General features: G+C 36.8%; 1 protein-coding gene across 2 annotated transcripts in view; it reads left to right on the forward strand.

The window, feature by feature from the left end:
- The window catches only part of NALCN (sodium leak channel, non-selective), a 502028-nt gene that overhangs the window by 404902 nt on the left and 81722 nt on the right, over nucleotides 1-15404 (forward strand). For both annotated transcript variants that reach the window (XM_027854084.1, XM_027854085.1), the window contains one exon: nucleotides 3763-3836. In XM_027854084.1, the coding sequence (XP_027709885.1) occupies nucleotides 3763-3836 (74 nt within the window). The remainder of the gene's footprint in view (nucleotides 1-3762; nucleotides 3837-15404) is intronic.

Consider the following 15404-nt stretch of genomic DNA (forward strand, 5'->3'; position numbering starts at 1 on the left):
GGTTTGCCATTTCCTTCTCCAGCTCATTTTACAGATGAAGAAACTGAGGCCAACAAGGTTAAATGACTTGCCCAGGATCACACAGCTACTAAGTGTCTGAGGCCAGATTTGAACTCATAAAGATCAGTCTTCCTGACTCTAGATCCAGCACTTTATCCACTATGTCACCTACTTGCCCAAGATATACATCAGGAAAAATTGGATCTAATGAGAGGGTTGTTTGTTTTTGTTTCTATTTTTTTCAGAATGAGGGTAAACATGAGAATGTTTATAAGCAGGGAAGCAATTATTACATGAGGAGAGATTGAAGATAAGAGGAAGAGTGAGTAAGACCAATTGACTAGAGAAGTTGGTAGGGGATGGGGACCAAAAGTGTATTTGGAGAGGGTAGTTTTGACATGGAAAAGAACCAAGTCTTCATCTGAGACTGAAGTGAAGAAGAAGATAATATTCCTGTGCTAGAATTTCTTCCTGGCATTTCTTGGGAAATTTATGTTTTTCCAAATCTTGAATCCTGAGAAAAGTTATCAAAGAAAGGAAATTATTGTAATTCTCTTATTAGAATTAAAGGTTAACAATTAACTGGTTCAAAGGAATCCATCAAAGTCAAGTCAAAAGTAGGAGCAGGAAGTATGTAAAGTTGAAAATCAAGGTCAACATTTTTAGCACCTGGAACAGGAGCAGATAAAAGAAAAGCAGTCACAATCTAACCAGTCAATCTTACTTGTAACCATTGCCATTTGTAAGTGTGTATTTGTGACTTTGTCTGCTGCTCCCTATTTCCCACCATCTACATTGCTTTTGGAATTCTCTGGAACTCTCCATCATACCTTTCTTCCCCAGGAAACTAGCCATGGGGAAATCTCAGTTATGCTGTAAGATTGAATCTTCTGGTCCTTTCATCTCATCGATACCCTCTCCCCTTCTGAATGGATTATTTGGAATTTTCTCCCTGTTTCCCACCAGCTAACCTCCTTTTGGACTTCAGGCTTGGTATCTTTCTTTTCTTCCCCCCCCACCTTTTGTGAGTTGTCCTCCCTGTTAGATTATAAACTCCTTGAGGGCAAGAACTGCCTTTGTTTTTATTTTTATTTGTACCCCCTGTGAATGTTGTTCCAAGAAATAATAAATTTGAAAAGCAAAATAAGTCCTTACATTGGCTATTTCAATATGTAATTCTGCGTAGTGCTATTAACCTTGCCATGAGATCTGAAAGTTACATTTTAAAAATTCTACTCAGTAACGTTCACTGACATTCTCCAGTGATTGAATATTTGCTATAGGATACAGTTCTTTATAAATACTACTAAATAATATTTTTTGAACATATTTAGCTATCCATAATAGTGAGTAAAGAGTATGAAAAATGTTGGAACCATTTTAAGAAAAATAAAGGATTCCAGTCATTGTCAGATTTTTAAATTATTGTCACAGTGTATTGGTTCATAATAATTTCAGTTGTTTTCAGTCATGTGCAACTCTTCATGACCATATTTGGAGATGCTGGAGTGGTTTGCCATTTCCTTCTCCAGGTCATTTTACAAATGAGAAAATTGAGGCAAACAGTATTAAGTGACTTATTTAGTAAGTTTCTGAGGCCAAATTTGAACTAAGGAAGATGAGTCTTCCTGGCTCCAGACCCAGCAGTCTATCCATTGCACCTAGCTGTCCCATAATAATAGTAGTAATAATAAATCATAAATTTATTATTATATCACTTTTATAGAAAACCTCTGAAACTTTTACTATAACCCCATCAAAGAAAAATGATTCATTCTTATAATGATCATTATTATTTTAAAACATGTAAATATGATGTTATAGAAATACAGAATACGTTATTATTTTGGGAAATCCTGAGAATTCCCAGGAATTGTAATTTTTTAAAAATTCTGAATCTTAAGAATTAATATCTGTAAGATTTTGGAAACACTGGTAGTGGAAGATGCCTGAAAGATGTCAATGAGGGGGTGTGGAAAAGAGGGAGCTCTCAGTCAATAGCAAATTTTTGGTGAAGTTTGAGGCAAAATCCTTCAATGACAGTGGGGTTGGTAGGATTATGGATGCCCATGGAAGGCTTGAAGAGAAACAGTAAGGATTGGAATAGCTGTTGTGGAGAAATAGCAAATCAATTAGGGAGGAATAGAATGTTTGCTTCCTTCAGGGAGATCTCAGTAGAGCGTGTGTGATTTCTTGATTTTCTCCATCTCCATTCAGTAGCATATAAAGAAATTTATTTTTGGAGAATAATGCCATGAGCATAACAGGATCAGAATTCAAGGGTTCAAGAATGAAAGAGTATGTGGAATTGAGTTGAATTTGTAAAGGGTAAAGATAGGGAAGGGAAGAGAATGTAGCCAGACCAGAGCCTTGGAAAGAACTGAGGTATAAAGGAATTGGAGGTCATAGTGAGAACAAATAACAGAGTTAAAAGTCATAAGATGTAGAGAAAGAATATAATGATAAAGATTATCATCAGTTCAAGAAATTTCAGGGTTCAAATATGTAGAAGAGAACATTTGTTGATGATGGCAAGATCTAGGACATGACTATCTTTTTGTGTAATCTAAGATGGAGCAGAGAAATAGGTTGTAAGAGCTAAGTAGATTGAGGACATGGGAAATGAAAGCATCATCATGAATGTTGAAGTCCCTTAGGTTGAGAGCAGGATAAAGGAAGGAGAAAAACAAAACTGTGACTCAAGCACTTAACTCATTGGGAAAGGAAGGAGCACATCCTTAGGGTTGATGAATAATAGCCAGCAGGACCTTCACTGGGTAATATATTTGGATAGCATGAATCTCAGGAGAGGTTGCTTACTGAATGTGGTTGATGGATAGTCTGAATGTATTTCATGTTTTATAATAGGACTAAACAGAGTGCTGGATTTATTGTCAATGATAGGTATCCAATAAACACTTGATTGGTTGGTGATCCAGCAGTAACAGAGTTGCTAGTTTCTCCCTTCCAATGTGTTCATTTCCCTGCAGCTGCTGTTCTGCATTTAAGATGATGGAACACAGGTTTCAGTTTGGCCACCTAGCCCTCTTTCTTCCCACTCAATGTTTAATCCCCAACTTCGGTTAATCATACTCCAAGCACTTATTTTTCTTGTCATTGCCCATCCTCTTCAGATGACCCCACAGCATAGAGCTGGGCTATGAGGACTCGGGATTTTAGGTTGCTCAGCAACTAGCCCTTCAGGATTATTTTGTCAATCTTCTCAGAATCAATCATAGACTAACTGGTCCATAAGAGACTTTGGAAACTCATCTTCTCTTTTCACAAGAATTTAGACGTAAACAATTTATTCAGATTAATGGTGGTATACCAACCTAGGCTGTAAAGCAAGGACAGGGAGACATTTTCCATTCTACAGAAGGACTGCAGCACTGAAGTATGGTTCATACAGATACATCATCTCCACACACTTATCTCATGGTCCACAAGAGTGAATATTTTGCAGAATTGTGGACTATTTTTCAATGCTAAGACTCTCAGGAAGCCAAAAATTGCTCCTATTTATTTAAAAGATCCCAGGGGAAATTTTCTGCTGTCCCCTTCTTAGATGACTGCGAAAAACAGATAGAGTCAAAAGGTACAGTCATTCATTATATGGGGCTACTACTACTGTCTAAGACTTATTTTGAGATCCTTTCATGAAAAGCAATCTTTGTACAAATCCTTAGTAATCTTACTTATCACACTATCTGCCAATGTGTTATGCACAAGATCTAAAATCACCTTCTTTAAATTTTACAGCTTCGTAAGTCTGTTTTCAGCATCAGAGCAAGGAATCTTCTGGAAAAAGAGACAGCAGTCACAAAAATCCTCAGGTAACAATTAACTATTGATTGCTATATCTTTCCTTTTAAAATGGATCTATATCATGTATTCATATATCAATAAGTAGAATATAGCAAGTATATATGTTTATGTGCATATATATCCTATATACATATTAAAAACTCAAGTTATTTTCTGAGTATATTAATGATCTATGAACATTATACTTACAACAGTTTCTGAAAAGAAAATATCTTCTTTTTTAACTTCCATTTATAAACAAAATATAAATAACATAATTGTGATCTTTCCTCAAATAACATTATGTAATGAGCTCAGTCAGCCAAAATTGAATTTTTTTTCTATGTCTTTAAACCTTATTTAAAGGTTTTAAATATGGAGTAACCCCACAAAATGTTTACCATAAAAGTTAACTATCTTCACAGTTTGCCTATCACTTATTTTGTGGGATCTATGTTATGTCCAGGTATGCAGAAGCCATATATTGATAGAAAAGGAAACAACGAATTTTATAGTAAAAATGTGATACTATAAGGGGTGTTTAATATACTTGAAAAATTACATATCCTAGAATATTCTACTGAATGTTATAATTTGGTTACAGAATAAATAGTTTTGAAATTTAGTACAGATAAAAGAAAATTAAAACAATCATTTAAAAATATGTATGTGAAATATTACATTCTGCAACATTAAAAAATAATCAATTCGGATGCATGACCATTATGAAAAAAAATTAGTTCTCAGCCCTAGATTATATATTTCAAGCAAGTCCAGATATTATTTTCATTACTGCCTATATTGCATTAAGTTATATAAATGTTAAAATTTTGGTCATGGTATAATGAAACCTGTTCTCCAAGACTGGAGATTAGACATGGGCTGTCTTTGGAGATTACAAAATTAGGGAAATCTTACGGATAGTGAGGGAATTTGGAACCTCCTTCTGTCTTCTTCCCCATCCCCTCTCACCAACCTTATCTCTACCAAGAGTTACTGTTGCAGAGTTTTCTCCCCCACATAGCTCTTTATTATGGCCTAAAGACCAAAAATGAACCTGACAGTGTGTGATCTGCAGAGCTCTGTTCTTGCATTCACCTTAAAATTATAGCATCTAGATATGCTAATCAGCCAGACAATCTTCTACAAATTTGTTCCACATTCTGACCAAAGAAAGAGACATTTGAAGACAGCTAAATGTTAGGTCTGAATAACTTTTGTCAAGTAAAAGCAGGTGTTTGTGGTAGTTAACAGCCACCACCGTCTACAGCAAGAGAAGCACAGTGTCTCCTGCCTTTTACACTCTTTGAGGTTTTAGTACAGTTTTCTCCTGCATTATTGCCTACCCTAGGCTTTGTAGCAACACACCTGTTGTAAACAAAAGCTCAGCTATAAAGATAAAGGAGCACATGTAATTCCAAATAGCTATGAAGCAGGAAAAAAAAAACATACAAATCCCATGTCAATCTCAAATTAATAGGTCTTGAGATTCCTTACCAACCTAATGGCCAACGTACTTTTGGGCTTGATAGCTGGTGGTTTATGTATAAAAGTTAAGTAGGTAACAGACCATGAGCAATATGGTACAGCCAGTATAAAAACTCATATTGCTCACTGCTAAGGGGAACACTACAACTGAGGAAATTATTTATTTCTTTACAGGTTCAGACCAAGGTATAGTAGGGCCTTTCAACAAAATGGACTTCCCATTTATGTGTTCCACAGCATTTGCATGTTCATCCATTTGTGAATATAATCATCATATGCATTAACAAAAATTCATTTGCATGCATAGAGTTAAAAAAAGATGAGGTATATCCCTTTCCAATTTTGCATGTACATAAAATTACCCGTTTCCAACTTAACCCTTAAAGAAACAAATGTGTTATTCTATATTTGGAATAGCAGCAATGGAACAGTTTCTGACGAATCACATGTTGTACTGAAGAGGGGATTTCCAATGTGGACAATCAGTGTCCTCCATTTGACTTCAATGTATGAGAAGCTCAGAATGTAATGACCGCCTCTCTTTGAACTTGGTCTAAGCGCTCCATAAGAAGCATCTTCCAGCTGACTGTAGTGCAGAGGAGTGGTGTGATTGCCCGAATGAAGGGTGAGAAGATTGCTTCTCCATGATTTGATCTTGCTACTTGTTCTGGTGATTCTATTTAAGGCATCCTCAGGGGCTTCTCAGCTACTGTTGGTTTTATCTCTCTAGTTGTCCACTTTCTCTCAGAAGAAATTCATTTCAGTACATCCAGAACAAGTAGGATGGCAGAGAAAATTAAGGACACAAGATTTCACACACAAAAGAAGTTCTGAGGAGGAAAAATGATGAGAGCATCTAGCCAGAGAAAGATGTTGCACTGTCACTCACAAGGTTCTGTGGGATATATACATACACACACACACACACACACATACATAGATATATATATATGTATGTATGTATATATGTATGTATGTATGTATATGTATATACACATTCCAGCAGGAAAAGAAAGGTATGCCTTTGTGTATCTTCAAAGGATACTACAATACCCCAGTTTACCCATGGGCCATCTCTATGAAGACCTGTAGCATGATAGGGCATTCAATTCTAACATCTAACCTAGTCAATACTACTAGGCAATAGAGAGTGACCTGGGTTCACATTACCAGATTTAGTATCATTTTCCAAAAGCTGTCTGAACCAAAATGTTTCAACATGAAACCTGAAAACACATATCCTGAATACTCCAAAGCGCACACACACACACACACACACACACACACACTCACACACACTCTCTCTCTCTCTCTCTCTCTCTCACACACACACACACTCACACACACTCACATACACTCCTAAACATCTCCTACAAGAAATTCTCACAGGAGTTCTAGACCAATCTAGAGCTTTCCCTCTATTCCAAGGGTGGGAAACCTCCAACCTCAAGGCCACATGTGGCCCTCTAGATCCTGAAGTGTGGCCCTTTGACTGAATCAAATTTTAGATTTTTGACTGAATCCAAACTTGAAAGGCCACACCTGAGGACCTAGACGGCCACATGTGGCCTTGAGGCCACAGGTTCCCCACCCCTGCTCTATCCCTTACTCATGTCAAAGGGATCCTAACTCCTAGAGACAGAATGTGTAACTCAACTAACAAAGCAGGATCCAAGCTGACTTTGGAATGGGCTTTTTAGGAGTGCCTCTTACACCAGGTGGTGATAGGTATTTGTAAATCTCTATTACTGGGATGCCAGTGCTGGTGGATTGTCTGAGCTCAGGAGTTCTAAGTGTATCTTGACTGTATGTTCCATGTGTATCATAGGAAATCTCAATCCAAAATTAGAAAAACGACTGAGAACTCTTAGAAAACAGGCGCTTACTTGTTTTTTTAGGGAAAGCCATTGAAGATTTTGCTTCCCTGAAGATTACCACTTTATTGCTGCCTCTCTTGATGGCCACTGAGGCCATGAAGTAAAAGTATAGGTTACTGAAATGGAAACTGCTGTAATTAAATAATTAAGTATGATTAATCATTTCCAGAATGTATCCCTAGTCTAGGCCTCTGGATAAACGTTCAAGCAAAGTTCTCATACTGAAAAAAAATGTCCTTTTTATAGGAAACACCAGTTAGTGAAGAAAGGTAAGGAGTAACTTTCAATATAGAATTGCCTAAAGAAAAATAGGCCTAGGATAGCTGAGAGCCCTACTAATTATAACTGAATCCATCATACAGCAAGCCATGGATTTTTTAAATAACGTGCTATTGTTATTATGTCTGACACACTCTAAATACTTACCCAAAGTTTTTAAAGTTAGGGGAAACAACTATCCTTTTTAGTAGTCGGGACAATTGACCCAAAATATTTCAGATCAAAAGATGTAGTTTCTTTGGGGCAAAACTGTGAAGCAAGCAGTTTCTCTCTGATACTCCCTCAAGGATGTTTGTTGTTTTATGTCCTCTTGACACCCCTGATCAACCCCTGGTGGTCAGGTCCTATCAAGTTTATCTCACTCACCTCTCCCCCATCATTGCCTTCCTTACTACTCCACTGATGCCAGTGTAGTTCAGGCTTTCCTCGCCTCTCATCTTAACTACTAGTTGGTCTTCCTGCTCCAACATCTCTCTTTTCTAGTCATTCACATAACCTAACATGTAATCGGATAAACACTTCTGACTTTATCACTCTCCTACTCAAAAATTTTCTTTGACTTCCCATTTTGTATGAAATCAAATATAAACTGTTTAGCTTGACACTCAAAGCCCTTCACAATCCGTTTCCAAACTACCATCCAACCCTTATTTCACATTCCTTTCTTTCCCACACTGTATCCTGTGCCTCTTAGCCATTTCTACCTATACCCAAAGTCTTCACTGATCCCCCACTAGCTGGGGAAAAAAATTCACATTCAAATTTCTCTGACTGCTGTGTCAAGATCTCTCCTTTGCACTTAGCACATTTTGCCCTGAATTAAACTCATGTATGTCTTTGTATCTCCAGTACCTGTCAGAGCACTGTGCACATATTAAACGATTAATAATATTCTTATTGATTTCTTCTGGTTCTTTATCATTAAGCTCTATTTCTATGTCTCATTTTTGTTCTCAATTGGTTGTCAACTGCTAAAGTATTAACTAATAAATAAGTTTACAGGAAAATAATCAAATTGTTACCCTTTCTAGGAGTATCTCATTTTTAAATGGGATTCAAAGATGATAAGTTTCTTAAGACCCAAGGGAATGGTACCATATTGATAGAATAACAAGTGGTGAGATTGATCTTTGGGGGACAGAGGCACTACAAAGCTATATTCTATTTATTCTTTTTAAATTATTTTTTAAATTAACAAACATTTATTTTTAATCTCCTTACCTCCCATCCCCATAAGAAAACAAAACAAACTCTCTTACCCTTTTCCCATGGGGAAAAAAAAGAAAACACCTTGTAACAAATATTTATAGTCAAGCATTTGGGGAATATGTCCAAAAATGTGTCTCATCCTGCATATTAAATGCATCACCTTTCTGTCAGGAAGTGGGAGACATTTTGAGGAGAGGCGGCTGGTGGTAGAGTTGCATGAGAAGGAGTTGCAAGATGGTGGGTGTTTGCAAAAGAAGATTGACAATAAGCTCCATCATTATGTCATTAACATGATTCAGGTAGGGGATAGAGGAGCAGAAGAGACAATGGCATTCTGGCTTTGGATTCAGGAAGACCGAAGTCTAAGTCTCATCTCTGACTCATACTAGCTGCATGACTATGGACAAGTCACATACTCTTTTGGCAGTACAGGCAACTATAAGATTTTTAAGTTCCTATCCAGAGGATTTGCCAATCTATACCAATTGATGTAAGGAGTATCTGCACCAGCAGTTCATTACTATAATCAAATCACAGGTTTAATTTTTTTGTATTTTATATTTTAATATAATTATAAGAGGCAGTGGATTGTAATAGATAGAAAGGTAGCTGTAGAGTCTAAAGCATAGGTGGTTAAGACCCACCAGTGACAAGAGCTGGCTGTGTCATCCTGGGCAAATCACTTAACTTATCTGGGTAAAGTAACCAATGCCAAAAAAAAAAAACCAGCCATAAGGAGTTGGGTTAGAGTAATAATGACCCTTTACATTAGATATTTGGTGGACCATATGCACAGATGGAGACCACTTCCATTTCTCCCTAATAGGTAAATGTGACTGATAAATCATATGAGCTCCAAACTTTGTGAAAAAATGAAACTGAACAAAACCAAATTTTAATTTTGGAAATTAAATTACCTGGGTGGGGAGAGGAGAAGTGTATGACTTAAGTGAGACATTTATTTCAGTTCTCTGGTCTTAAAATGTAAAATGAGGGAGCTAGATTGGAGCAGGGGTTCTGAACCTGAAATCTATTACTTTGTTTTTTTAATAGTTTGATAACTGTATTTCATCATAATTGATTTATTCTGTAATCCTATAAGTTTCATGTCAAGTATTTTAAAACATTATTCTGAGAAGGGGTCCATAGGCTTCACCAGACTGTTAAAGAGATCCAGGCTACCAAAAAAAATCTGAGTCTAGAGTCCAAGTCTAGTTTCCAAGGTGCCTTTCACCTCCATCTGAGGTTCTAGTATTTCCCAAGTTTTCTTCTCATTAATTCTAGTGAAATTCCTGATTTGTGTAGGGAAAGGAAAACTGGTCTTTCTAATACAGTCAACATTATTATTTAGTACATTATATAACTTCCCTGACCCCATAAAGGTAACAAATTATCCAAGGAGAGTGGAAAGCAAGAATGACTTTTTAATGTTAGGTAAAATGCTTTATGTACTTTTATGTCTATTAAATGTTCCATTTTCAATGTAAGCCAGCAGTTTTTATCTATTATAGGCAATAGTAATCTTCTAAGTCCTGTAAAAGGCAGATAGTTTACCCACTTTGAGGGTCCAAATTCCCAAATGCATGTTATTATTTGAAGTGGAACTTGTAACATTCTTTGTAATGGAAGGGGTCTGCCTTATAAATTGCCACAGACAGGAAATTCAGCCCTTTGAAGGAGAAAACTGGTTAGACATGCAATGCACCTCAGTCTGGAATTTGTAAATAACAGGGAATTCTGTCATTTCTCCACCTAAGCATCTGTGCATTCTATCAATTTGTCTTTTCAAGTTAATTCTTATTACTATCAATACCAAACCATTTACTTTATTGGATAAAGTAAATCTTTCACTTTCTAATAAGAAAACATCTATGGCATTTTTACAGAGTTTGAGAGGCTCATGTGTCTTATATGTAAGTGTGGGTTTTCAATGGGCACATTCGTCTGTCTTGTTTTTGAAGACTTGTCTGAAGTGTATTGTGAGAGAGATGGTGTTTTACTGCCTAAATTATAAATCCAAAGGCACTATTAAATTCCCTGGTATTCTGATTTAAAGAGTGTTGTTCAGCTCCTCTAAAGAAAATGTTCTTCAAGATGCAGTGACCTTTTCAATATATCACAGGAAATCAAGAACTTGTAACAGTGTGCTTTCAAACCCATCACCAGCCCCCTCATTTCTCTATAGTGTCATCAGTTCATCTATGGCAGGATGCCAACCATGGGGGCAATAATGCATTATTTCTCCTGTGAAGAAATGGATACACTGGTATATTGATGCAGAATAATTAAGAAATATAAATGTCTTGTCAAGTTCCTCACTGCTTTGTATGTTTTGCCTGAAAGTACCTCCTTCTAGCTAAGACAGCCTCTGTGTTACTTAGTGATTTTCCCAATATTCACAATGACATGATATTTTCAGTTTGAAAGTTAGTCCTGTGATTGATTTCATTTAACTTTGTCCAAATATAGGTGTGTATTGTAGGCATGAACTGTTACTCATTTTCTGTTTGCATCCTTAATGGCCTTGAACTGCGTTTTGTATGTACACTTGACAAATGCTAATTGAATTGTGTTTAACACACATTGAATTTAATAAATATTTAGAGGATTAGATTGCATTGCAGAAAAAAAGCACTGGGTAAAGTAACCAATGCCAAAGGGATAAGTGCCTTTCCCAATTCCTTAGGCAACTAGCACAGAACTAGGCACCCACATCTGTGTTTTATGCTTTATATTATGTATGTAATCATGCCAGGGAGATAACTTTTGACATTTGCAGGGTCACAGAATCACCAACTTATTTTATGGAGATAAACATCAAAGAGAATAGAAGAACCAGTGAAACTGTCTTCTCACTGATGACCAAACACTTTCCTGTCTATGCCCAAGACCTCAAGTAGCTTTCATCACAGCTGGTACATAATTATTGGTGCAAGTCAAGTAAAGTCAACAAGCATTTATTAAGCACCTACTATATGTTTTGTACTGGGATGCCCAAGACTTCTCCAGGAATATTCACCATGTAGGGAAACAGAAATACAAATACAAAAGAAAAGCCAGCTAAGAACATTATGCAACTGGAAGCTGGCCTGCTATGTCACATCTGACTCTATTTTCTTGCTGTCAACACAATCAACCCCATATCCATAGTATAAGAACACCCAGAGGTCCTATATCTAACTACTTTTGTCTGCTAGCAAGGTTAATGTAGAAAGGGGGCTGATATACTTGTTAGGATTGCTGGATTCGGATGTTTCCTTCTTGCTCAGCTATCTTCCATCTCTGATTGGAATAACAACAGAGCAGGTTCAATAGTAAAGAACAATACAGCAGGAATCCAACTAAACTGCTCTTTCACTATCTTTTACATTCATAAATGCAGCCAAAATATACATATAGAAATCCATAGCTATAATACAGATATATGATATGGATAGATAATATCCATGATACAGATAGCAAATATACATATATGGACAGGTAGCAATATCTATGTTTATATATATATGTGTGTATATATGTATACATATATACATAAAACATAGAGGGAGAGAGAGAGAAGGGTTAAAAGGATAGCTTATTTCTCTGAAACTTTCTCCTCACTCTTATTGCAACAGTTATGTAAAGAACTCTTGCCTTCAACATCTTCACTGCCAAGCACTACTGTCCATTCTTTCTTACCAATTCTTTCTTGTAATTCACTAGTGACAATGAACTGCTACTTTACGCTAAGCCCTTGAGCCCTATGGTCCTTCTTTCTGTTTCCTTGAACTTCTCTCAACCCTATGCTTCTCTCCCTTCCATGCCCACCTCAGTTCCATCAACATATTTTCTTGCAACCCATGGCTAATTGTATCGTTCCATAGAATTTAGAGCAGGCCTGCACGACCTATGGCCTGCAGAAGGATTTCAGGTAGCCTGCCAAAAATGTAGAGGAAAACATCCTCTACGTTTTTCTCTGGCCACCTAAAATCTTTTGGCATGCCCACAGGCCACAGGTTGTGCAGGCCTGATTTAGAGTGATCAAATCCTTGGAGGATAAATAGAGAAATGAATGTTCCTAACAATATAATTTGGCAAAATTGTGTTAGTGTTAGTACTATAATCAAACCAATGGGATAGTTGGCTGGATGTGATAATGACCAAGTATTCTTCTGTGCCTAAAGTTTAAAAAGTCATTCTATATGAAACTTATTTTCATGTAAAAGGAAGAATGTGACAAGGTTCACATCACTAACAGGATAAGCAACTTGAAAATTTAAAATGGAGGAGGCAGAGCCAAGATGGCAGATTAAGGCATGGATTCACCCAAAACCCTCCAAATACCTTTAAATAATGACTCTAAACAAATTCCAGAACTGTAGAAACCACAAAAAGATGGAGTGAAACAATTTTACAGCCTGAGACAATGTAGAAGGTCAGCAGGAAAGCCCTGTTGCACCAGGGTGAGAGAGGAGTGCAGTCCAGTGCAGGCCATGCCAGCACAGAACAGGCCCCAGCAAACCCTGGGCAGGCCTTGGGATAACCGAATCAGTGGTGGCTGTAGTGGTATCCAGACTTCTCAGTCCACAGATGGTAAGGGGATTGGACAATGAGTCAGAAGGAGATTTATAGGGGTCCCTTTGCTGGCATCAGGGGCAGGACTCTGTTATATTGCCTATAATTGGATCTGGGTCACAATCCTGAGTCTTAGTCCCAGGGTGAGGAGGAGCACTAACACAGCAGAGCTTAGAACCACAGGAGAGCAGGGACCCTGGTCACAGTTCCAGGGTTGAAAAGAACGTTTGGAGAAGATGTAGGAAAATTGGAATACTAATGCATTGTTGATGGAGTAGTGAACTGATCCAACCATTCTGGAGAGCAATTTGGAACTGTGCCCAAAAGGTTATAAAACTGTGCATACCCTTTGACCCAGCAATATCACTTCTAGGTCTGTATCCCAAAGAGATTATAAAAATGGGAAAAGGACCCACATGTATAAAAATATTTATAGCAGCTCTTTTTGTGGTGGCCAAGAATTGGAAATTGAGAGAAAGAAATATAGAGTCTAAATGCAGATTGAAACATACTATTTGCTCACTCTCTCTCGCTCTCTCTCTCTCTCTCTCTCTCTCTCTCTCACATTTCTTCTTTCTTGTGGTTCCTCCCATTGGTTTAATTCTTCTTTACAATATGACAAATGTAAAAATATGTTTAACATGAATGTGCTAGTAGAGCCTATATCATATTGCACACAGACTTGGGCAGGGGGGAGGAAAGAGAGGGGGAGAAAATTTAGAATTCAAAATATTATGGAAATGAATGTTAAACTAAAAATAAATAAATTAATGGGAAAAAAAAGAAAAAAGTGCTTGTGGTCACTCACAAACCAGTGCACAATGCAGGAAAGTAGTAAAAACACATCTCCTAGATCATACTACCTTGGAAGAACCAAAAACTTACAGATCCCCAGAATTATTCTGAAAACAGCTGCACAAAATCTAAAAAAAAAAAAAAACCTGAAGCTTAGGACAGTGCCTTCTCCATTTGGAAAGCAGAGCCCTGCTTTAGCATAGAGTTAAAAGTCAAGAAATAGGCTGGAAAAGCAGTAAACAACAGAAAAAAAATATTCTTACCACAGAGAGTTACTATGTTGACAAGGAAGATCAAAACACACACTCAGCAAAGTAATAACTCCTACACTGGAAACTTCCAAGGAAAATATGAATTGGTCTCAGGCCACGGAAAAGTTCAAAAAAGACTGTAAAAAATCAAGTAAAGCAGGTAGATGAAAATTGGGAAGAGAAATGAAAGTAATGGAAGAAAAACATGAAAAAAAGAACCAATATCTTGGTAAAGGAGGCACAAAAAATACTGAGGAAAAGAACACCTTAAAAAAAAACAGAATAAACCAAATGATAAAACGAGGTACAAAAATCCAATGAAGTGGAGAATTCCTTGAGAAGCAGAATTGGTCAAATGGAAAGGTACAAAAGCTCACTGAAGAAAATAAGAATTGGGCAAGTGGAAGCTAATGACTTTATGAGACATCAAGAAATAAACAAAATCAAAAGAATGAAAGATAGAAGACAATGTGAAATATCTCATTGGAAAAACAGCTGAGCTGGAAAATAGATCCAGGAGAAATCACTTAGGAATTATTGGACTACCTGAAAGTCATGATCAAAAAAGAGCCTAGACATCTTCTTTCAAAAAATTATCAGGGAAAACTGCCCTGATATTATAGAACCAGAGGGTAAAATAGAAATTGAAAGAATCCACCAATCACCTCCTCAGAGAGATCCCAAAATGAAAACTCCAAGGAATATTATCGCTAAATTCCACACCTCCCAGAATCATAGTTTCCCAAAGTGGGCAATATTGCCATATGAGAGGAGCCACTGGAATTATTATAATATCCTCAGGTGCAATTGGGGGGGGGCATTAAATGAAAATAAGAGGGCAGTAGAAGCATAAAGAAAGAAGACAAGAAAATTTTGAAAAACCATGTTTCATGTGTTGTGTAACAGAGTTAAAGTCATAGTGATTACATTATTTTCCAAATAAACACACAAAATGCAAGTTATAACCAATCAGTTGTCAAGTCCCCTAACAGATCTTAATAAGCAAGTATTGGCATTGTTAGGAAGTCCAGCATGCTCAGGAATGTGTGCATGTAATAACTTGTTTACAATATGATACTATACTGTTACATGATATAATATTGCATCATCAAAATTTCAATGCAGGAAAAAAACACAAATT

The sequence above is a fragment of the Vombatus ursinus genome, unplaced genomic scaffold (assembly GCF_900497805.2).
Source record: "Vombatus ursinus unplaced genomic scaffold, bare-nosed wombat genome assembly UNPS02010304.1, whole genome shotgun sequence".
In the NCBI taxonomy this organism is placed as follows: domain Eukaryota; kingdom Metazoa; phylum Chordata; class Mammalia; order Diprotodontia; family Vombatidae; genus Vombatus; species Vombatus ursinus.